The sequence below is a fragment of the Nicotiana attenuata genome, chromosome 10 (genome assembly GCF_001879085.1).
Source record: "Nicotiana attenuata strain UT chromosome 10, NIATTr2, whole genome shotgun sequence".
In the NCBI taxonomy this organism is placed as follows: domain Eukaryota; kingdom Viridiplantae; phylum Streptophyta; class Magnoliopsida; order Solanales; family Solanaceae; genus Nicotiana; species Nicotiana attenuata.
The window spans coordinates 11,141,593-11,166,159 of NC_031998.1; the positions used below are offsets into that span (position 1 = coordinate 11,141,593).

The window sequence follows — 24,567 nt, forward strand, 5'->3', positions numbered from 1 at the left end:
CGTCACATGGCAGCAACTTTACAAGTTACGTCAAGGCTCCCCTTCTTAATTTATACAAAATGACAGTATATATTTTATTTGTTCGACTTCCCAAAAAATATAACCCCATCCGTTTTAGATCCTCCAAAAATATATTAATTTTGAAAGATTTGGTATACATCTGACGGTATTTTTAAAGAATCTCAACAATATAGATTGACACATATTTAGCTAGAGAACACAATTGCGTTTTAGGTTGTATATATATACGCTTTCTTTTGCTTTCTCTTAATTTGTTGTACTATTATATCATTTAAGCCAAGTTATTAGGAAATCTTTTATTTTATTAATGAGATAGCAATAGCTCCTATTATCGCAATAACTATTGTTCGCCACGCATAACTTGTTTCTTTTTTTCATTTGGAGTTTGTTCTTTATGCGCATCTGCAATTAAAAAATTCAGACATATTCTTCAACAGAATATAAAGAGAAACGATGATGTTTCACTTGCTATATATATATTATAGTATCGAAATAATCAAATGTCAAGCGAAAGTTAACAAAACAAATTTTAAACGGCATTAAATCAGATGACAAAAGAGAAATATAGTAAAAAAGGAAACTAAAAGTAGCATATATCCTCTGTAATTGGAACTTGATCATTATACTAAAACCCAGCCTCTAGCTAGGCGTACTCAACTTGTTTTCTCAATATATAAAACAAAATTTATTACATTAGGCGATCAGTTAAAAAAGGAAGAAAAAAAAAGACAGTTTGAATTAAACCGATATCTATAGAGTGAGAAATTTCGAACCGATATCACTAAAATGTAAACCTTAGTAATAGTATTCATTCTCTAATATTTTTCATTTTCGTAATTCGGTTTAAACAACAGATCCTATCGTGATATATCTTCGTACAAACATGATCTTAAACAGATTCATCCCCCGTTACAGCTTGATTTGAAGATTTTATCTCAGGTAGTTCTTTGCCAACATGTTCAACTTCTTCAGTAGTGCTCAATATTTTTGAGGATTTTTGTTCCTTAGTCGTACCCCATATTACTAGGTATAATCCAATTACAATAACAACAGCTCCAACAACCCTACATTCAAGCACCACCAAATGTCAGGGATTTTTATATAGATAGTCGTTGGATGCTATGTTTGCTTTTTCAAGTCGGTATACATAGATTATACATGAATTATACATGATGATATACATATTATATATGGATTATATATATATTTTATATCCGCCGGCTATTTTTTGTTTAAGTGGTTGAGTGGCGTCTAAGAAATTTCAAAAAACGTCCTTCAATATAAGAATATTTACGCTAACAGATCATTTGTTACTATATAAAAATATTACGATAAATATTAATTGGTAACCTGATTTTTACGGGATTGTTAAATAAATAGCGTTCAGATTCACCTTTTACTTTTTTAGCCGGTGTACATAAATTATACATTGATTATATATTGTTATACATAAATTATGCATCCGCATGCTATTTTTAGTTTAAGAAATTAGATAGACGATTATTTGAGTTAATTCTTCAAATTGTAACTAACATACTATCACACGTTAAATGAGAAGGATAATATAAAAAGTGTTAGTGCATATAACTTAAATTCATAAAAAGAAATTAAAAAAAAAGGCAAATAATTATTAAAATTACCTTCCCAAGTTAAGTTGCTCAGATAAAATGAATGAACCCAAAATTGCAACAATAACCATATTGAGAGGATTAAAAGCAGTGACAAAAACTGGTCCTTTGACGTTCATTATTAATCCCGAAACGTAATAGCCAATTCCAGAATTCACTATTCCCTGCAAGTAAAATGATGACTATTATATATCTGAATAGTAATTCAGTATAATTAGTAGTAAAAAAATGAATTAATAATTTTCAGAAAAACTTACACAATAAACAGATGCAATTAATTTACTACTTCCCCAGTTAAGAGACCAGATTGCAGAATTTCCTCTTTCAACCACAAGTGTAAGTGCAGTGCCTTGCAAAGCCCCAGCCATACATATTAAAGAAGTGAGGGACAGTCCTGCTGGGTATGCCTTCAATGTAATCATCTGTTTCATTTTATATGACGATGTTTGATTAGACATCAGAGTCGTCATGTATAGAGGTTAATTAGAACAGATTTAACTTATATACATTATAGTGTTAAATAGTTTTAACACTTTTGAATATATTTTTACCTATATGTAGCATATTACTTATCTTATTTTTCATGTTACTAACCGCACTTATTATGGACAGTTACTTATAATCATCTTTTAGGTGGCTGATACTGTAAAAATTCTTTTACTACTGTCAATATCCATAAATTAAATTCTAATTAAAGAACAAACACTAATAGAGAAAAACCATGTTATTCGGACTCTTCAAAAATATTATCACATCCATATTGATTCCTCCCAAAACCACTACTTTTGACTTAAATACACTGATAAGTAAAAAAAATTTAACACTCTCAATGTATTTTTACCTATTGTATGTAGCATGTTACTTGTCTTAGTTTCCATGTTACTAATCTTACATATGACAACGGTTACCTATAATCATATCTTAGGTGTTGATACTATAAAAGCTTTTCTATTACGGTCGGTATACATAAGTTAAATCGCAATTAAAAGAACAAGCATTAATAGAGAAAAACTATGTTGTTGTACTCTTCAAAAGTGTTGCCGTATTCGTGCTGGAATTTTCAAAAAGTACACTTTTTTTGAGGATCCACATAATCCATTGATATTTTGAAGAGTTCGGGCAACATATAAAAATAAAAAAGGGGAGGTGTAGTATATACCTGAAGGTTATAAAAGCAAGCCCAGCAGAAACAACCAACTAAAATGAAAAGAGCACCCTTAACAGGATTGAGTTCAGTAGGAGAAGCAACATTAGTAGTAGAAGAATGTTTGGTCCATGGCAATCCAATTGTAGGTCCTCCAACAAGTGTCATTACCATTGCACCTCCAAGTGTTATTATTGTTCCCACTATTTTTGCTTGGCTATGTATCTTCCATATATTCACATTCTCTAGCCTAAAAATTCAATTCATCACCCATTATTCCATACGAATTACCTTATATTGACAATGTAATGAAAATTTTACATTATATAATCAGTATGATACAACATATTACAACAACAACATATTCAGTGTGATTTCACAAGTGGAGTATGAGAAAGATGGGGTGTACACAGACCTTATCCCGATAATTCAACATATTATATAAGGATATTGGTATTAAGCTTTATGTTACTACTTACTTAATTTGAAAAAATGACATTGTATAGCCGTTCTCAATATAATAGCTGAAGAAATGTAAATTTTTCTATATTTTTTGTATATTTATACATTTTGTATATTATATACAAAAATTATACAAATTGTATACCCTTTTTCGGCTACCAAATGTAAATAATTTCTGGCATAGGCTGAAAGTGAAGAAAAAAAAAAGCCCTACTAATTATTTCGATTATTATAAATATGTAATTTATTATTGTATTTTAAATCACCCGATAATTATTAAAAAAAACTTTTATATTTGTCTTTTATAGAAATTAAACTTTATCCCATATCATTGGAAATGACCTGATCCACTAAACTACATCTTTACTTTTCTAAGTTTTCTTTTATTTTTAATTTGATAAAAGACAATATTGGATCCCATCGCACTTATGCATTAATCATTGTATCTTAGGATTTGTGTTTGTCTTGACCTAAGTCCATTTTCATGAGTGCTTAAATAATTTTATTAATGAACAATTTCCACCAATCTAATAGAAGTAATATTTAACTTAAGGAAAAAAGTTGGCTTATAAATTAAGTCCACGTAATTAACTAAGTTGAAAAAAGTTATTTTATATACCTTAGGATCCAGGCTAATAAAAATGTGATGGCTGGTAAAACATTACACATTGCTGTTGCAAAAGTGGCAGTGGTGAATTTCATCCCACCATAATACAAATTCTGGTCGATAACAGGCCTGCAAATAATAATTTCATTTGAAATCCATTAGATTCAATATAATAAATTAAATCAAGAAAAAAAATTATGTGTTGGTAGTATTAGGAATATTTACTCCAACAAGCCGAGCAACACGATCTTCCAGAAAATGGAAAAAGTCATTTTTGGTCTTATTTTCCTGTATGTTAAAACAACCAGAGATGACATTAGTAATTTCTAAAAATATAATCCATCAAAATAAAATAATATTTCAATGCTTTAGGTATAGTAGCGGATCCAACCATGGTTCACAGGTTCGGCAGAACCCATTATTTCGAGGTCAAACCCTATATATTTTAAAAAGCAAAAACTCCTATATATTGATAGATTAGATATAAATTTTAAAATTTAATCTCTTAACTCAGAATTCATAACGTCTATATTCTGGATTCTGTCACTGCTCTAGGATTTTGCCTTGCATGCATTCATGTGTGTTTGTGGATAGTAACGGAGCCACATAAGTAGGCTCAAGGGTGGTTAGTTGAACACTCTTTGTCCGAAAAATTATATTGTATAGAAAGGTCAAATATCGCTATGACTTCTAATATGTGTACAGCACGTTAAATCTTAAAGAGGAGCATTGGAGCAACGGTAGAGTTGTTTCCGTGAAGCCTATAGGTCACGGGTTCGAGCCGTGGAATCAGTCACTGATGCTTACATCAGAGTAGGTTGCCTACATCACACCTTCTTTAGGTGCGGTCCTTCCCCAAACCCTGCGTAAAAACATGATGCTTTGTGCTGCATCGGATTGCCCTTTAACAGTACATTAAATCTTGAACACCCTTAACAAAATTTTTGATTTCGACATTGTTTGTTGGTGTGTGAGGAAAAAGGTAGGAAGGGGAATAGGAGGTGGGGGGGGGGGGGGGGTTAAAGATCACCTTTCAAAGAGAGCAGCCAAAGGAGCAAAGATAACAGCAGCAACAGCATTTCTGTAGACAGCAAAAGTGTAATGACTCATTCCATGATTAAGAGCAGATTTAGCTATAATAGCTGAGCCTGCATATCCAAATTGCAAGAATATGACTGCTAAATATGGCTTTGCTTCTTTCAAAAACTTAATTAAGCATTCCTTTGTAGTTGTTGACATGCTTAATTATGTTTCTCTCTCTTTTCTCTAATAACAAATGATATTTTTTTTAATTGTTTTGTATTAACAAACTCTGACTTGAGTGGTATATATAGGGAACAAATTAAAGTGATTTAAGCACGTAATCCTTATATCAATTAACCTATGGATTCCACTATCTTATAATGGGAGTGTTCAGTTAAACGCTTTCTTCTAGCTAAACAACTTTAATTTCTATATTAAAAGGTGTTAGGAATAAGTTCACTAATAATTAATCTTTTTTTCTAATAGTTTCAACTTGTTAAAAGACAATCATTTACATTCAATGGACTTATTGTAAATTAAGTACTCCATGCATTTCATTTTATGTGAAGGTATTTGATTGGACGATGAGTTTAAAAAATTAAAGGAGGTTTTGACATATATAAGTTAAATACAAAACGCTAAAATTATCTTTTTTTAAATAAAAGGCGGTGAGAGTTTCACATGTCTTTTCATTTTCTTTGTCCTTATAAAAGACTTTTATATCGAGGAGATCCCAATAAATCATGTTTATAAACGTAGAATGAGGATGGTAAGATTAAATAATTTCCGAAAAGAGAAATGCTTTATTCTTTTTTTTTTTTTTTGATTAGATTAAAAAGAAAAGTAAATTACATAAATCGGGACGAAAAGAGTACCCATTGTTTTCATGTTTAGATTCTTGATTTTTTACGTGACATTACTAACAAAATTAGAATTTGCTAGTTGCTACTATCTTCGTCGTTAAATTCCTCGTCATTAATAGAACTTTTTGATAATTCATTGCTAAGTAGGATTAGCGACAGATCTTTTTATTTAGTTATAGAATTTATTTTTTTTGTTTAGTTATAAAATTTATCCGTTGTTGATTCCTATTTTTTAATAGTGTGATCAGTTTGTTAATTTCACTTGTAAATATATATAAGTGTGGGTAAAGTCTTTTCTTTTTCTTTTACAAAGAAAACAACGTAAAGAAAATCAAAACCAAAAAAACAGGTGGCGGAATCAACATAAAATATGATAAAAACATATGTGCTGAGATGAGAAGGAGATAGAAGTTTCAATTATTATTGCACTAAGAAAACATGTACATCTGAGTGGACATTCAGATCAGATTAAAATCTTTAAAATAATATAAACAACAAACCAGAAATATTGCTTTATGGTATAAATATTTATATCATAAATATAAAAAGATTATAAAAATCAAAACCAGTATATTGATTGGAAGTTCAAAAGGATTAGGCGAAATAATCAATATGATGTTTGTACTTGAATGATTATTAAGCTATGAAGTGTACACCACTATTGTTTTGGAGTTTGTTTGTTTGGATAAATTGGGAAATTGAATTTGAACGTTAACTTTCCGTTGTCTATTAAAATTTCTTAATAGCTGAAAATTGGTGTTAGGCATTTTCAAATATTTGTTGAAGATACCTTTTGGTACTTTCTGAAGGGAATTTAAAGTTTAACCAAAAAAGGAACTAATGTGCACATGCACTAATGAAAAAAAAAATAACCGGAAGTTTCGGATTCGAGTACTGAGAGTAAAAAGAAATCGGCAAGGCCTTTCCCCTGGGTGAATTTAGGACAGCCCGGTGCACGAAGTATCCCGCATTTACGCAGGATCCAGGGAAGGGTCGTACCTCAAGGGTGTGTGATGTAGTAGCCTACCCTGATGCAAGCATCAATGGCTGATTCCACAGCTCGAATCCGTGACATATAGGTCACACGGACAACTTTAGTGTTGCTCCAATGCTCCGCTGAATAAATTCAGATTAATTAAAACCCCAACGTGAGTATCCGGCACCAGATGAACCCCCCCTCCCCCCCACACACACCCCACCCAAAAAAAAAGGAAAAAAAAAAAACATGAATGAATGCTAGATCATTTGTGCTTCTACATGCATGTTTTCAGATGCATGTTACGTTTAAGGTAATTAGGTAAATTAAATTTGTAAGGAACTCTACCAACTATAATCTGGCACATATATGTACATCTCTCCCATAAATGAAAAGACAAGATAACGACTTATATCATGTTAATTAAATTGATATACAATAATAGGCAATCTTTTATTATAAATCTGTTAGTAACAAATTAACAATTGGAAAATAGAGTAATAACTAATAACCAACTAAAATTATTGCTCTAGAGTGGCATGCAATTTTATTGGCAGAAAATTTAATTGGTTCAATTAATATGAGCACTATTAATGGGTTTCGGCTATACTAAAATTTTTGACAAGCCTTATTAATTCCTTCTTTTCCGAACTATATTTCTATAATCAGAAATATTAAAACAATCTTTAGACATTAAAATTACCAAAATTATCATGCTATCTTATTGCTAAATAATTAGTTTTTTCTTGATATATTCTTTCTTGAGTGTTCAGTTTCTGTCAAGAATAGTAACTTCTGTAAAGAAAGAGTAATAAGTTAAGTACTACTACTATTAATATTTTATGTGATCTAAGGAAAATATTACTTTTACATAAGATTTAATATTAAAATCCGCAATCGACGCTTAAAATTAAATTTATATTTCGATTTCATTGAGTTATATATGTTGCAGATCAATAGTGGGGTAATTAGTGGAATAATGTATTTTTGAATTTGTAACGTATTAATCAGAAAAGACAATGATATTCAATAGTGCTTTTTTATTAAAATGACAAGTACAACTTTTGATGTTTCCGTTATCATGTACCTTTTATTAGCAAGACATATTCATCAATAATTAAAACAATTTAGATGGTAAATACTGGCACGTGATGATACATGTGCAGCTAAGACTTAAGTTTATTTTTCTTAATTTATATAATGTAATCTCAATTTTGTTCCCAAGTTTTGTAAATAGAGAGGAATTAGACTAACTTCATTATAAAGTTTCTTGTATTATTTCCTTGTGTTAGGGAGAACTTAATTCAAAAGGTATTGTATCAAATCTCTAATTAAGGATGAAGAAATTCTAATTATTCTACCGCAACTTCCGATCGTGGAATTGAACCCTTATTAGTACCAAGATCGAATGTAGTATATATGTTATAGATTCACCTGAATAGAGTAACTTTGGTTCAATTCATGTATATTAGTTGAAAAATGTACTAAGTACGTACAAGTAATAGATTTTAAACCCACTTTATTTATAAATAGGTTGTGGTAAATTTTCAAATTCGAAACCATAAAGTCTAAATCTAGGATCTACACTTAATACTGCAACTTTCATCAATAACAAATCCGGTGCAATTCCACAAGTGGGATCTGGGGAGGGTAGTGTGTACGCACGGGCTTATCTAGGTCTTAGGATATGCGTTCACGTGAACCCATACATGAACCCATACTCCTATCCCTAAACCATGTAAAACAATATTATATTTCTTCAAAATTACTTAAATATATATGCGTGCACCCATGTTCAAAGATTCCTATGGTGCAATAATTATTGGGTGCACCTCTATGCGTGAAATTGGCAGTTCAAATCCCATGTCGGACATTCTTGTTTTCGGCACGGAGTATAAATTTATACGTGAGAATCACTAAAATTTTAAAAAGAATTTTTGAACTTATAATTTCAAAAATGCAGTGGGTTCATGGTAAGAGACTAAAGTTAAACACGTCAAATGTGAATTCTAAATCTACCTCTTCACCACAGTGCACCCATTCTCCTGAAATCCTGGACCCGTCTCGGTGTGTACGCAGACCTTACTCTTACCTCGATAAGATAGAGAGGTTGTTTTTGATAGACCACCGGTTCAAGGATAGCGTTATTGTAAATTAAGTAAAAGATGACAACGGAAACCACGATTACAATGAATTAGGAGGGACAGTAATGAGTTGTCTTAGTTCGTTAGGAACCATAATTTGGAGTAAATTAGGTCAGTACTTTTAACATAGGATTTCTGATTTTTTTCATTATCTTGTAATTGATAAGATAAAACAGGAAAATGCAGGGACACGTTAATGTGACAAATTAAAGTACTTTATATTAGCTGTGGGCAAACACAAATCATTCCTAGTCAGATTTGGGCACTGGATGCATGCCTACTATTTGACATTTGCTGCTATTCCTTTGAAACCAGATGACTATTTCCCACTGTAGAAAGGGAAAAAGAGTAAAAGTAAAAGCACGACTAGATAGAGGATAATTCAATTGGTGGACATACCCTTTAATGGGGTGGAGCCGAGGATCTGTCGGGAACAGCCTTTCTACACCTTCGAGGTAGAGGTAAGGTCTGCACACACACTACCCTCCTCAGACCCCACTTGTAAAATTTTACTGGGTCGTTGTTGTTGTTGTACCCTTTAATGGAGTGTCATCCATACTGCTTCACCGAGAATTATTCTTATATTTGTACAACAATAACAACAACAAATTTAGTGTAATCTCATAAAGTGGGGTCTAGGGATGATAGAGCAGGGGCGGATGCACATGGGTGGAAGCAGTGTCATCCGACACCACTTCGCTAAAAAGATATTGAATGTGTATACTAATATTCTGCAAAAATAAAGCAATAAATAATAATGACACCGCTTCCTAAAAAAGATTACTTCTTGGTCTACTAGGCAAACTCATATTTGGGCTTGTAAAGGTCGTAGGTTCGAGGTGAAAATAGTACGGGCTAGCCAGTCTTCGGACTGATAATTAAAAAATAGTTAGTGTTTGCAAAGTCCTTGAAAAATAGCCACTATTTTGCTGCAACACGAAAAGTTCCAGCATAATAACTGGAGATTAGTGCACCTTCCATCATATTATGCTGGAACTCCAGCATACGGAAAGTTCCAGCATAATATACTGGAGATTGGAGCACCTGTGTGTAAATTCCAGCATATTATGGTGGAACTCTAGCACACGGAAAGTTCCAGCATAATATACTGGAGATTGGAGCACTTGTGTATGAACTTCCAGCATGTTATGCTGAAACTCCAGTATATTATGTTGGAACTCCAGTATATGATGCTTGAACTCCAGTATATTATGTTGGAAGTTCACATGTAAAAAATTCGAACCCCAGTATATTATGCTGGAATATTTTTCAAATTGAATAGTGTTTTCGTTCAGATTTATCTTTACATGAAAAATGGTTAAATTTCGATTACTTTTGAAACTGTGGCTATTTTTCAATTACCCTTGTAAATCTGGCTATTTTTGAATTTCACCTAGGTTCGAGAGGATCTAGACATTCTATTTTTTGAACATCTTTAAGCAGAGTATTTTTGTTAAAAATTTGAGGCTAAGTAGACTTGAACTTACATCTCCCTTTGCCTTGATATTCAACTAAATCATTGGGCCAAGACTCAACTTATGGGAAGATGATATTAGATAATACTTATTTATTTATTAATGTTTATGTAAATACGATATCGCTTATAAAAAATTTTGCATACGCCCTTGGGTTAGAATGTACACAGGTCTTTCCCCTACCCTGTGAAGTTAGAGAGATTGTTTCTGATATACTACTGACTCAAAGAAAAATGAAAAAGAAGCAGAAACAACAAGCATTAGTAACAGCAAGATAAGATAATAGAATAACCGAAACAAAAAAATAATATATAGTAAAAGAAACCTGCGGATAAAAAAATACGTATTCTTACATTTGTGCATATATAATAATTTCTGTATACAAAAGGTTGAGACCATCTTAATAAGGTACAATCAATTTGAGATAGGAAGTAAAGTTCTAAAACCATCGTAATCTTAAACTAAACTCAAGCGTGACAATAGACTATACTGCTTGTACAAATTCTACATATGTTACTGGTAAATTCAAGATTCCAAGTTTATAGGCAGGAAGTACCGCTACACAGGCTACTTCTTTGTGATTGACTATAAACTCAAACATGTATATATTTTTTAAAATAAAATAAAATAAAGTATATATCATTTGCAGATCTAACCACTTGTAATGGGTTCAATGATCTAGCACACATATATGTGTACACAAATATTCAAAATTGATATATAAATATAATAGAGTCACAATAACTCCAAATTGATCTAAATTCTAACTTCTCCTTTTTATATAATCCAAGTGAAGTAATATGTGTAGACATACACATTGTAAAAAAAAAACTTTTGCTTTGTATCTCACACAAATGTTAAAGCTGTAGAAAACCTACTCCCAAGCGTAATAGTGGAATAGAAAAAATTCCTCCATATTTAATTAGAAGTTTTGAACTCGAGTCCTGAAAATAAAAAACATTCTGGTTAAAAACATTTTTCATTTGAATAAACCTTACACGATGTGAATTTGAATTAGCCGGCCCTAATGCAGATACCGAAACCGAATAAGAAACAAAACAAAACAAAAGAAGGAAAACGTGGTGCTGGAAATCAAAGGTGAAAGAAGAGGGGTCATTTCATTTTTACGGCCTCCAGATTTAGTCTAAATGACATACACCTCATCCTTTCACATTATCCCTAATAAGTGACGCCGAGAGCAGAGCAGCAAATCCATCTGTTTTTCCATAGGTTTGTAGTGTAATGTGACTAAGCTACTTCATTTTTTGACTTAAGTTATATGCACTAACGGCAGTGACGGAACCAGGAATTTTATTAAGGGGAATCAAAATATAAAGCAATAAACTCACCAAGAAGTCAAGGGGTGTAATTATATAGTAAATATACATATGTTTAAAAGAATTACCGAGCTATATAGTGTAATTTTCTGTCTAAGGGGTGTCGGTTGACACCCCTATTGGTGCTAACGGTCCAAAACAAATTTTTATTATCAGCATAATTTAACATATTTTATCATATCACTTACTGATTATTTTAGGTTATCAATTAATGTCTACTAAGTAGAGTAGTTTGCCTTATATTATAAGTGACCTGATAATGTTTATATTTGTTAACACCATCATGAATATAATATGGGAACTTTATCAAATTACTCAAATTAATATCGTCAATTATAAATCTCTTTTATGAAATTGATATGAATATTTCAAAAATCAATAAAATGGAAATTAACCGAAATTAAGTTATGACTTGTTTCCACAATTGTAACTGGAAAAAAGGGATTACATCTCTAGTTTAATTGGTCAAGTACACATATAGGCGATTTTGGGAAACTCATTTAGGGCGTAGCCGAAATTTATTAATATTTGTAAGTTTAGCCACTTTAGAAATAACTTCCAACATACGCGTACGAAGTTACAAATTTTGCTTGTAGTTAGACATATCCCTTGTGCAAGCAAACTTTCTACATACACGTCTGAAGTTTGGAAGGTTCAAACTTCAAACTACAAGTGTGTATTTTTGAAGTTTGAACTACCAATATCAGAAGTTTGGCATATTGCTTGTGCAAGCAAACTTCCTACATGCGCAACAGGAGTTTGGCCGTTAAAGTTTGGATTGTCAAGGCCAAACTACGCATCTGAAGTTAAGCTTGGAAGTCTCAAACTTCAAATATGTACTCCCTCCGGTTCACAATAAGTGTCCAATTTGCTTTTTCATTTTTGTTCAAAATAAGTGTCCAGTTATGTAATCAAGAAAAAATTCAATTGTTTTACTAANGTTATGTAATCAAGAAAAAATTCAATTTGTTTTTACAAAATAACCCCTATGTACATATCCCTAAAAAGTTTTCTTACTCCTCACATTAAATGTTCAATTAGGGGTAGTTTAGTCATAGTAGGTATTTTTGTATAGAATTTAGTATTTTCTTAATGGGCGTGCTAAAAGTAAATTGGACACTTATTGTGAACCGGAGGGAGTATATCTTAAGTCTGAATTGCCAATGTCAGAAATTTGGTATAACGCTTGTGCAAGCAAACTTCTAACATACGCGTCCGAAGTTTGGCCTTTGAAGTTTGGTTTGCCAAGGCCAAACTTATAACATATTTGTATGAAGTTAAGCTTGGAACTCTCAAACTTCAAACATGTAAACATGTATTTCTGAAGTTTGAATATATATGTTTGAAGCAAAGCAGTTTTTCTCAAGTTTGAACTATCAATATTCATCCCTACCAATATTTCCAACAAATTTCAACAATTTCCACTTGATTTAAAACTCATTTATCATTCGAAATTCAAGCCTCACTTCTTCAAACTTGCAATAATAATGATTTTTTTTAAAAGAAATTTATGTTTTCTTGGTTCAAATTTGAAATTTAGTTCTTGCAAATTAATAGACAAAGAATCGTCTCAGAGTTTCAGCAGTTTCTTTCTAATGCAAGAACTTATCATTATTTTAGACGAATTGCATTACATCAAAAAAGGCATAAACCCAAGAATCAAGAAGCAAACAACTACCGTAACAGGAGATTAAAGGACTACCATTAGATTAGGGAAGCCTTTTTTCCTAAATCAAGTCTAGGAAATACTAATAATTGGAAGGAAAAAAAACAATTGAAGACGATAATACAAATTATAGGAGAATAAGGAGAGCTTTTCTTCTTTTATATGGTCGATGACAAACTGGAGTAAACCAAATTGCAAATATATCGCCAGCTCTGAGAACAAATCGTGGAGTTCATTCTCTCACAAGAATTGAAGGGAGAACAGGAGACTTACATTTTATTTGTACAGATCTAAGATACTATAAGCATCAATTGAGTTAACCAAGAAAAAAGAGCACAAACAATATGCCCCCGTTTCCCAAAGAATCAAAACTTTCATCAGAAAATAGTTGGTATAGAGTCAGATCTTTTATTTCACCATCAGTCTTGGTACTTTGTGCAAAGAATACAAGGCCTTAGCTTCAGAATGCAGAATTAATTGGATCCTGTTGCAAGGCTTTCTGGACAAGCTCGGTCTGTTCTTTCACATGAACCTGTTGGAAACCGGTAGCTGTGGCAGCAGAAGGAGCACGACCAACATATTTTATGTCATCCATATCACCTCTGCCAAGTGCTTTCATTGCAGTGCAAAGACGCGGGGCAATGTAACTGTATGCACCCATGTTCATTGGCTCCTCTTGGCACCAAACAATCTCCGCATCTGACAACATGACAGTTAAACGACATTAAATTAGCTCCACTAAACATTTGACATGACTTTACAGTAGCAACCTCTATAAAAGGTGCCATCAAAGCCGAATCAGTTAGTCTTTGTCTACATGCAGTCCTGCCTTAAAATAATTGCTAGCAACTGTGCTTCAGCCTTCAGGTGCAGAAACTTATCGTATTTGCTATAAATGTTTAGTGCAATTCTGAATGTTATAAAAGAAAACATAGCATTCCTTGTGATTTAACATCAAAGGAAAGGCCAAATATTTCAGAAGACATACTTGGATATCGCTTCAATTCACGTTGAACAAGGTCGTATGGGAAAGGACAAAGCTGTTCCACACGACAGATTGCAACATCTTTCCCATCAACTTTCTTCCTCTCCTCGTCAAGCTCATAATACACCTGGGATAAGGCATGAAAGCATACTTCAATACTAGCACCTTGTGAGCACAAAAGAACAGTTATTCAAAGAAAAGCGCTGCAGTGCCTTCAGGGACATCCAGTAAAAAGGTTTTCTTGATTAAAAAAATAAAAAAAATAAAGAGCGGGACAAGTAAAATAAACTCAATTTCTTTTTACTATTATCCATGCTACTTTTGTCACCCAGTCTGCACCTACACACGTTTATTGCTAAATGAAGCAACTATTTGTGTCTGACATGAATATCAACAAACTTAAGAGGAAACACAAGTATACAACAGAGCAAGGGGTCAATCAGAAGAAAGAAATAAAAAAACGCACCTTTCCAGAGCAAAGGACCAGGCGTCTGATACCCTCTTCAAGATCTGAGTGGTCGTTCTGATCTTTTATCAGACGCTTAAACCGGGTACCTTGTTTGTCAAAACCTGGGTGACCTTGGACATCATCAAACTCAGACAGGTTTGACTTGCACTCCTTGTGACGAAGCAAGTTCTTCGGGGACATCACAATAAGAGGTTTACGGAAATCTCTGTGAATCTGAGAAGGTGGTCATGTGCTACATGAGAATACAAAAGTGTACGAGCTCAAAAAATTGAAAAACTTGCAACCAGACATACCTGACGCCTGAGCACATGGAAATAATTTGCAGGAGTTGTCACATTCACCACCTGCCAGTTACATTCCTGGATCTGTTTCCTCAATGTAGGTTCCATCTCCGGAATGACAAAGGGGTTATCATCACTCATCTGCCATGAAAAATTATTGAGCTTGGGACGGAATGAGCTATATTTTCAGGAAGCACCAAAGCAACACACGTTCATAATGCCCACTGGCTCAAGTAATGATCTCCCCCACTTTTTTAGATGAGAAAATATATAGAGAACCCAACCACCATTTCCACCATGTGTCTAATTGTGATTGATCTCCATGGTTAACTAACATAGTAACATGTAGCTAGTCACTAGCAAAAGACAAATAAAGATACCCTAACCTAACAGTGTAAGATGCAACAACTCTGTAATGAAGGGAAGATGAAACATGATACTCTTCAAAACTGCTTTAAAGTATAGGATATAAATGCAACGGCATTGCTGTAGTATATAATTGGACCTTATTACTATCTAGCATACATCGCACGATGTTTGCATTCATTAGATTCATATGGCCTTGACTTGTTCCATCTTGACCTTTTTTCTCTCACACAGAAAGTCAGCATGTCAAATCATATTTATTTAGATGAATCTTAAGGCTCCTTCACCAAAGAGGAAGGAGCAAGTTCTTCAAATAAGAAGTAATGCCTTGTGGAAAATGGAATTAGCTACAATACCTGGAGGAACCGTTCCAAACGTGCACTGGAATGTTCAGGGCCCTGGCCATCATAACCATGTGGAAGAAGCACAACCAACCCAGTCTGGCGCAACCACTTGGCCTCTCCACTGCTCAAAAACTGGTCAAATATTACTTGAGCTCCGTTGGAAAAATCACCAAATTGGGCTTCCCAAAGAACCAAAGAGTTTGGATTTTCCATTGAATAACCCAGTTCAAATCCCAGAACACCAAACTCTGAAAGGGAGCTGCACAAAAATACAAGGGCAAACATAGAGTCATATATAGTCCTTACACAGCCCTTATACATTAAAAAATTGAGACATAACCACTTCTGAATTATACTCATGCAAGAGTTAACTCTACAGAAGTGATTGACTTTGTTATACTCATTCAAGCATGTGTGCTTTTCTTGCCACTAGAGAGGCCCCACCCCCTTGGCTCTATGATGTCACGATAAATGCATGCTTTAATGAACACAATATGTTCTCTGTTTTAACCTCTTCACAATAAAGGTTCACTATCTTCTTTTTAATTCAGTAAATAGAAGATTTCCTAATTCTATCATCTTATATATCAATTGAAAAAGAGAATCAAGTCCCATTACATATAGATGGTGAGCTAATCAATATCAGGTATCAAAGGGAAATTGTTAAGTTATTCAATTATTATATAATTGAATAATTTAATTATTTATTAAGTTGATTCAAATTATTCTGATGTTTCATTACCTCTTTATTTTTGTTGTCATAGCAATAATCGTTTTTAATTCCTGGTAGAAAGAAAAGAATGAACGATCTAGTGTATGACAAGTACATTGTGCTCTTGGAAGCTCACTTCAAGCAGTAGAACATCACTGATCAAACCTCATTGGATAATCTTGATTATGGTAGTGAGTGGCCGAGCAGAGACGTTGATGCAAAAGATGAACTGGACATTGGTTATAGGAAGAGATGATAATTTAAAACAGATTAGTGTGGCAAGGGCTTCAGGAAGTCAAAAGGGACATACAAGGCAACAAGGAGGAAGAACAAGAGCTAGCCAACCACAGCTTCGAAATCTCAATGAGTAATAAACTTCATTGATGCTTTGATGCGCTTTTGCCTTACCAGACTTCTATGACATTGCTATACTTTTCCTACGGATGAATTTCTTGTTTTTATAAATAAAAAAATTATTCATATTTCAGAATAATTTATGTAAGTTTTCTAGCGTTATATATGTGCGTGTAGAAGGTCTTCAATTTTCGCTTCTATTGACTAAATCACGCTTTGTGCTTTAAGGGCAGCAGGTCTTGGTGCATTTTTGCACTTTTCACCTTTCACAAGACTGTAGCCCGGAAGGTAAGGATATATATCGTTAGGTCATCTGTAAGGTAAATATTTTCTCCAAATCACGAGCTGAAACATTTTGAACACTAACTGTTCAGCGGGTTGTGAAGTTCCTAGGCAGAAAAATTTTGCATTGACAACATCAAGGATCAGTTACAGTGGTAGTCTCATAAGCATCCGGAAGCACTTCTAGTTATGCAACGAGAAGTAGTAATCTACCCACCACAACAAGATACACTCGGCAGAGATCAAATGGAAACACAAAATCCAAATGCCCAGACAAAATATCCTGATAGAAACTGAAATATATGAAAATAAAACACTGCAAAATTTGCATAATCAGACAACCATCAGAACATACCTGTTGCTCACGGTGAACATCTCTTCATTTTGGTTCATCATAACATGATCAAGAGGACAGTACTTTGCCCCGGTCTCCTGATCATGAAGAACAGAATGTCTGTGACTGAAAGTACCTCTCTCAACATCCTGACCACTCAACCTAACATGATTTCCTTCCACCAGCAATGTTGCAAAAGCAAGTGCTTCTCCCAATGCCCAGTCAACACGCTCCCCTGTCTCAATCATTTTCTTACGCTCATCATAAACCTTTTTTATTGCTCTGTGAGGCTTAAAGTCCTCTGGAAGAGTTGTGATTGCTTTTCCAACGTCCTTCAAGATCTCAGGTTTGACACTACAAAACCAGCATTTATCTTGAGTCTCACAATTCAAGGTAGAAAACAAACTATTTACAGCAAAATGAAAAATAAAGTCATACCCAGTGTTTCTGACACGTGAAAGCTGTGCAGGTGACTTAAATCCAGACCAAAAAGCTGAAAGCCAATCTCTTTTTTGAGGGATATAGTCTTTACTAGCAACAAACTCCTCATTAAGGATCGTATTGATCTTGTTATGTATCTTCTCCACATCATCTTTTGTCACCTGACCAGATTGTAGGAGTTTGTTTTGATAGATCTCCAATGCAGAAGGATGACTTCTGATGACCTATAACAACCATTGAAGAAAAATAATAATGCTTTGACAGCAGTCATGAGGAATAGAAAAAGATCAATTGATTCCAAGAGAAGGTAAACTTATTTATATTGTTCAGTTACATTAGTTTTAACTGATAACAGGAAGTTAAATGAGTAACTTCAGACCCACATGTGAAGAGAATATAATTCTGCATAGAGCACAAGGAATTTCAAGAGCGACTAACCTTATACATCTTGGGCTGGGTGAAGGATGGTTCATCAATTTCATTGTGTCCAAATCGACGATAACAAACAATATCAACCACAACATCTGAGTGGAACGTCTGGCGCCATTCTGCAGCAAGTTCACAGGCATGAACAACACCCTCGACATCATCGCCATTGACATGGAAAATTGGAGCACTCAAAGCCTTAGCAACATCAGTGCAGTACTGAGAAGATCTTCCAGACCTTGGATCAGTAGTAAAGGCCACTTGATTATTCACTACAATGTGAATGGTCCCACCTGTTGTGTAATTTGGAAGAGCACTCAAATGCAATGTCTCGTAAACAACACCTTGCCCAGCAAAGCTACCATCACCGTGGAGCAAAACACCCATGTTCTTTGTTCTATCCACATCATTAGAATAGTATTGCTTTGCTCTAGTTTTTCCAACAACAACGGGGTCCACAGCTTCTAAGTGGCTGGGATTTGCGACCAATGATAGATGAATTCTCTTACCACCTCTAGTAGGTCGATCATACGAGGTTCCCAAATGATACTTGACATCACCAGTTCCCACATAACCAGCTCCGTCCGCAGGTTTTGTACCACCGCTAAACTCACTGAAAATTTGCCTTAGTGGCTTTCGAACAACATTACCTAAAACATTTAATCTACCTCTATGCGGCATCCCAATTACTATGCTCTCAACTCCCAGATCTGCCGATCTATCAAACATCTCCTTCATGCCAGGTATCAAGGTCTCACAACCTTCAAGCCCAAATCTCTTTGCTGCCATCCACTTGGTTGCCAAGAAGTTTTCGAACTGAGTACTCCACATCAACCGGTCAAGAATAACTTCACGTCGTTCACGGTTGTATTCCCTTGGTGTAGGAGTCTCAATACGTTCTCTCAACCAATTACATTTATCACGATCGGGAATGTGCATGTACTCGAAACCAATGCTGCCACAATAAGCCTGCTCAAGCCTTGTCAATATCGCCCTCAAGGTCTGCACGGGACGATTCTCAGACAAGAAACCAGACATCCTCCAAACACCAAGGAAGAACTCTCGGTCCAGATCAGCTGCAGTGAACCCATATGATACTGGATCCAGAACATCTGGAATTTCCCTCTCCTCCAAAGCCAACGGGTCCAATTTGGCTTTCATATGACCATTAACTTGATAAGCTCTCACAAGCAATAGAAGATTCATACTTTCCTGAATCGTCTGGCCAGAAATCCCAGGCGATGTGGCAGCTAGGCCAACAAAATTCCTGAAAAAGTTGTCCCATGATTCATCCACACTATTGGGATCTTGTTCCCAAGTCCGCTGAAGCTCCTCAAGGTAGACACTGCTGGTACCATCTAAGAAGCTATCAGTCAACTTTGAAAGTGGTACAGGCCTAGGGACAGGTGCAGATTGCGCCTTTGGCCTGATAACTGTGGTATGAAAATATCTACTTTGTGATGGAAGAATACGACTTCTTGGCACGTAAGAACCACCCTGAGACACAGCTCTTCTAATGGCAAGCTTTGCCACACTAGATCCAGCTCTAAACCATGCCATTGTTGTAAATCAAGCCCTCAAATTGAATTTAAAAGTACTTCACTAGTTTCAATAAACCCTCAACCAACTAAACTTCAACACACAATCATTATACCTTGAGAAATAACCTAGTAAGAACAACAGGAAAATACAACAATCAATAATTGAACGGAACAGCAAACAGACAGAAATCAGTCAACACTCATAATCAATATCTAGAATTCAAGTAATCCCAACAGTCTAGTTTTTGGTATTAGAATGAAATGGTTCCGCATCGATCAATATGGTTACTGATGATTCATACAGTCGACCTCAACTAGGTTAAAATTAAGGTGCAATGGATTAATTAAATAATTTAGCTTCCTCTTTTTATGGCGGTGGTGTCCAGACCAACTTGTGCACACCTTGACTATTCCACTGAGTATGTGTTACCTTCCACCAGCACAGGAACCATGTAACTCTGCCTCAACAGTGTAGGCAGATGGAAGAATCACCTAGTGTTTTTTGCTCAACTGGGATTTCAACTAGACTCTCGTGGTTCTCCTCACACTTCATTGACCGCTATGACCACTAGGCCACACCCTAGGGTATTAAATAGTTTTTGAGCATAGCAAAAAGGTTACAAAGCATTCATAGACAATGAATTACAGAGGATTCACACAGTTGACTCCAACTAATCCGTGATTAACACGTAATCAATTGATCTAATAATTTGCTTATGGAAAAAACAAATCCCTTCACCATTTTTAAATTTTTAGGCACCACAGTACACAGCTATAAAAGCAAAGTTTTACGATCCAGCAGTCTCCCCCACAACAGCAATCTAAACGCTACGGGATCTAAAATCTTAATCTCGAAAAAACACCAAATCTAACCGAGAAAAGCATATTTTTTTTAATTCAAACGGAATACAGATTACGCTATGAAATTACGAGTTAGCATTGAAAATAATCAACGGAAAATGATAAATACATGAGAATTCGGAGAATAATAATACCTTGAGGGAGTGAGCGAATGAAATGAATGAGGGGTTAGTGGGTTCAGAGAAACGACTTTTTAAGAGAGAGTGTGGACAAAGGCCACGTTCAAAGTTGAGGAATCAGCGCCTATATTTTAAGCTACTTTTCTTCCCATGTTCTCGAACCTCACCATTATTCCCCCTCGGCTTCCTACCTCCCAACAAAAAGGGCAAAAGTTACACTTATTTACGTCAAATTAATAGATACAAAATATATACCTCTTCGGTCCAAAATAAGTGATTTTTTTTGGATGTTTTCACACAAATTAAGAAATACACCTTTTAGCATTAATTAGCAATGGAATTGACTATATTAACCTTTACTATCTCACATAAATACTCCTAACACATATTCCAACACTATTTACTCCAAGGACAATGTAGGAAAAAAAATAATTAATTCATTCTTAAAATCTGAAAAAATCACTTATTTTGGACCACAAGAAAAATGCCAAAAAATTACTTATTTTGGACCGGAGAGAGTATTTTTCCTGTACACATTTTATGGTAAAAAATTAATTACATTCCCTTTTTATATTAAATAATCTTAATTTTCCTTATTAAGTAATTTAATAAGATGATAAGATATACTCCTTCCGGTATAAATAATGTTTTTTCCATCTTGTCAAAAATATTGATTTCTACGTAACGATAAAAAACCTAAATGTGAAGAGTAAATAAGAGTATATTAGTCAAAGGCTCTTCTTATAGAGTAGCAGTTTCTTAAATGACTCTTAAATGACGTATAAAAGAAAAATATGATAATTATATGGACCGGAGAGAGTATAAATTAACCACCGCTATGCGAGAGAATTCTATTTGCAAACAAATATCATGCATCTAATAATAATATGGTGTAGACATCGAGAACAAGTTTTATCGATATTGTTAAGTTATATGTATTTTTTATATTTTAAGAGCAGTTAAATTTGATGTAAATATTTGATGCAGGTAACATTTACCGACCAAAATGAGTATTAGAAGTAAGTTATAGGCGAAATATATAAATAGCCTCTTCAAGTTGTCCTCAACGATCAAATAAACACTACTATTTTTCATATTGGCACTTCAAGCGGTTATTAAGTAGATCAAGTATAACACTTAAGTGCAGCAGAGCATATACGTAAGTTACACTTGCCAATGACATGTCAAGTGAACCAATTAAAAAATGACATATATAATTTCGCCGTAAAAACTTGACATATGTAATTTACCACAAAAAAATGCATTTAAAGATTTTCCTAAACCAGACCCCCCCCCCCCCCTCCTCATCTTCTTCCGCTCATCCCCTTTTCCCAAATCTACCCAACTGTCCCAAAACAGAAGATTAGAGACTAGACAATAACTAATAATTGATATTGTTGCTGAGGTAAATTTTTAGAAGCTTGAATTTTTACCATCTGGGATTTTGTATTTACTGTTGGATTGCAAATGGGTCTTGCTTATTTTGTTTGATTTAGAGCTGTTGGCTTTTCTATTTGATGGGCCTTTTCTCGATTTAATTTTTGAGTTTTTGATTTTGATTCCTTGTTAGATGGGTTTTCATAATGTTTTCTTTTTCCTTCCCAATTTTTAAGTATGCTATTAGTTGGATTTGGTGTTGATTATGGTGGTTTCCTGTGTTTTTTTTTTTTTTTTTTTGAATGGTGTTAGGTTTTTAGAATTGGCTGGAAATGCAGCGAGAGACAACAAGAAGACCAGGATAATACCGAGGCATGTTTGTTAGCTGTAAGGAACGATGAATAGCTTGGAAAACTTCTAGGTGGTGTAACCATTGCTCATGGAGGTGTTCTTCCTAACATCAATCCAGTTCTTCTGCAACTAGCCGAGATGATGAACTGAAAATTAGGGTTTGGGTATTGGGCTTAAATTAGAAACTTCATTGAGGGTATATATGGAATTCCACATATAATTACCGTTTATTACTGTTTGGGATGTGTAGATAACGTGCTTCTCCGAAAATGCATTACACGCGAGGTGAGCTGGCTGTATTAGGTGTTTGCTTGATCTACTTAATAACCACTAATATGAAAAAGGGTTCAGTTGAGGTGTTTATTTGATCGTTGAGGACAACTTGAAGGGGTTGTTTATATATTTATTAGGCTCTCTATCATATGTTTGAAAGATATATTAATTATGATTTTTTTCTTTTAAAGAAACTAATAAACAGTTACAATTAATTACCTTATCACATGTAATCTAGGAATTTTTATTATTATTATTCAATTCATTCAAGTATTAAGAATTTATTTTCCTCTTCTTAGTTCTTTCTCTTTTCATATAGTGAAAATTTTAGTTTTATTTATATATCTATATATATATATTGCAATTTGTGTTATAGCTTAGAATTTACATTAAATTCTAAGAATCATGCCTTTGTATTTTATGTAACTTCGTCATGATTGGTGACGGATTCAGTTCTTTCTTCACTTTCAACAGCAAATTTTAAGCTATAACACAAATTATGTGATTATGTCCTTATTGCTATTTGTATTTTAAGAAATCGTAAATATAAATTACATTGTCATTGACTTAGATGGAGCAGCGATTGGACCTTTAGAAATCGAGAAGGGTGCGGGAACAAAAGTCGTACCCCTTTATGTTTAAAAATCACAAAATAAATATTTGAAACAAATTGTAATTTTATAAGTTCCATATATCAAAATAAATTGGAACTGATGAAACAGTACTTTCCTAATTTCTAAATTAAAATTTTATTCTTATATTATTTTGAAACATTGACCAAGTGTTAAACTAAGACTAGTAGATTGTCGGGATCTTATAAGACTAGTAGTCGGTAGACTATCATATAAGTATTATACATTTGATGTTTCTTTAATTTTTTTTAGATTTGACTTGTTCTAGTTATTTCTAATTCATAAAACATAGTACTACCAAATATATATATATGTCTTAAAGATTTGAACTTTTATCAAGCAATCTTTTTATTTATGATAGTTTTAGATATTCTTATTCTAAAAATATAAATTACCTTTGCTTAGTCAAAATTATTTTCTTTTCTTTTTATACAATATCCATCTTTTCCAGAATGAACTGCCCCATGTAATGGTCTTTTCCTGTGCGTGTTTGGCCACATTGTGATATGGGAACCCATACTTGTCAAAATGCATAACAAACTTTATTTCCTTCTTGTTTTTAAATTAAGAGCCTGTATTTTTCATTTAAAATTTTTTCACTTTTTTTCGAAATCAGTGTTTGACTATAAAATTTCTAATTTTCACTTGAAAATGAATTTTGAATTTTTTTAAAAATTTTAAAAACTCCAAAAAACTGTTTTTCAAAATTTTCACTCAAATCAAACACAAAAATTCAAAAACAACCCGAAACTATATTCATGTCCAAACACAACTCTAATTTTCAAATATCATTTTCACTTGAAAAAAAAAGTCACTTTTTTTCGGAATTTTACAATTCATGTCCAAACGCCCACTAAAACTCTTTCAAATTGTTTCTTTTTCTACGTTATTGGTCGAGTATAGGGCTATTGCTGTCCCTACGGAGACATGCGATAAAAAAAGTATAGGGTTATTGCTTAATTGAATAAAAAGTATAGGGTTATAGGGAATGAGCAGGATTATGAATTCAAGAGAAAGTTAAAAGCATGTTAAAACTCCTGCATTACGTTTCTATTTTTTTAACATTCTACTCG

General features: G+C 33.7%; 2 protein-coding genes and 1 long non-coding RNA gene across 3 annotated transcripts; 1 reads left to right on the forward strand and 2 right to left on the reverse strand.

Annotated features, from left to right (window-relative positions):
• LOC109233000 (WAT1-related protein At2g39510-like) lies at positions 618–5,166 on the reverse strand. The gene is made up of 7 exons (XM_019398724.1): positions 4,893–5,166; positions 4,088–4,150; positions 3,875–3,991; positions 2,809–3,043; positions 1,907–2,071; positions 1,662–1,813; positions 618–1,085 (listed from the first exon to the last, which is right to left on the reverse strand). The coding sequence occupies exons 1-7, from the start codon at positions 5,099–5,101 to the stop codon at positions 911–913; spliced, it is 1,116 nt and encodes a 371-aa protein (XP_019254269.1). The 5' UTR covers positions 5,102–5,166; the 3' UTR covers positions 618–910.
• LOC109233001 (2-oxoglutarate dehydrogenase, mitochondrial-like) lies at positions 13,474–21,047 on the reverse strand. The gene is made up of 9 exons (XM_019398725.1): positions 20,877–21,047; positions 18,353–20,007; positions 17,912–18,138; positions 17,495–17,827; positions 15,804–16,050; positions 15,094–15,222; positions 14,798–15,013; positions 14,335–14,458; positions 13,474–14,045 (listed from the first exon to the last, which is right to left on the reverse strand). Exons 2-9 carry the CDS (start codon positions 19,898–19,900, stop codon positions 13,807–13,809), a joined length of 3,063 nt encoding a protein of 1,020 aa, XP_019254270.1. The 5' UTR covers positions 19,901–20,007; positions 20,877–21,047; the 3' UTR covers positions 13,474–13,806.
• Positions 22,166–23,005, forward strand: LOC109233834. The gene is made up of 2 exons (XR_002069091.1): positions 22,166–22,266; positions 22,551–23,005. It is a non-coding gene; the product is annotated as an uncharacterized LOC109233834 (long non-coding RNA).

What these genes read in the sequence shown, in the direction of transcription:
- LOC109233000 (XM_019398724.1), bottom strand. Translation starts at nt 5,101, where the DNA reads ATGTCAACAACTACAAAGGAATGCTTAATTAAGTTTTTGAAAGAAGCA. An exon ending in TTGGCTGCTCTCTTTGAAAG is followed by an intron (nt 4,151 to 4,892) that starts GTGATCTTTAAC and finishes TTTAACATACAG; the next exon opens with GAAAATAAGACCAAAAATGA. An exon ending in GTGTTGCTCGGCTTGTTGGA is followed by an intron (nt 3,992 to 4,087) that starts GTAAATATTCCT and finishes TATTATTTGCAG; the next exon opens with GCCTGTTATCGACCAGAATT.
- LOC109233001 (XM_019398725.1), bottom strand. Translation starts at nt 19,900, where the DNA reads ATGGCATGGTTTAGAGCTGGATCTAGTGTGGCAAAGCTTGCCATTAGA. An exon ending in TCACGTGTCAGAAACACTGG is followed by an intron (nt 17,828 to 17,911) that starts GTATGACTTTAT and finishes CTGGTTTTGTAG; the next exon opens with TGTCAAACCTGAGATCTTGA. An exon ending in TGAATTGAAGCGATATCCAA is followed by an intron (nt 14,046 to 14,334) that starts GTATGTCTTCTG and finishes TCATGTTGTCAG; the next exon opens with ATGCGGAGATTGTTTGGTGC.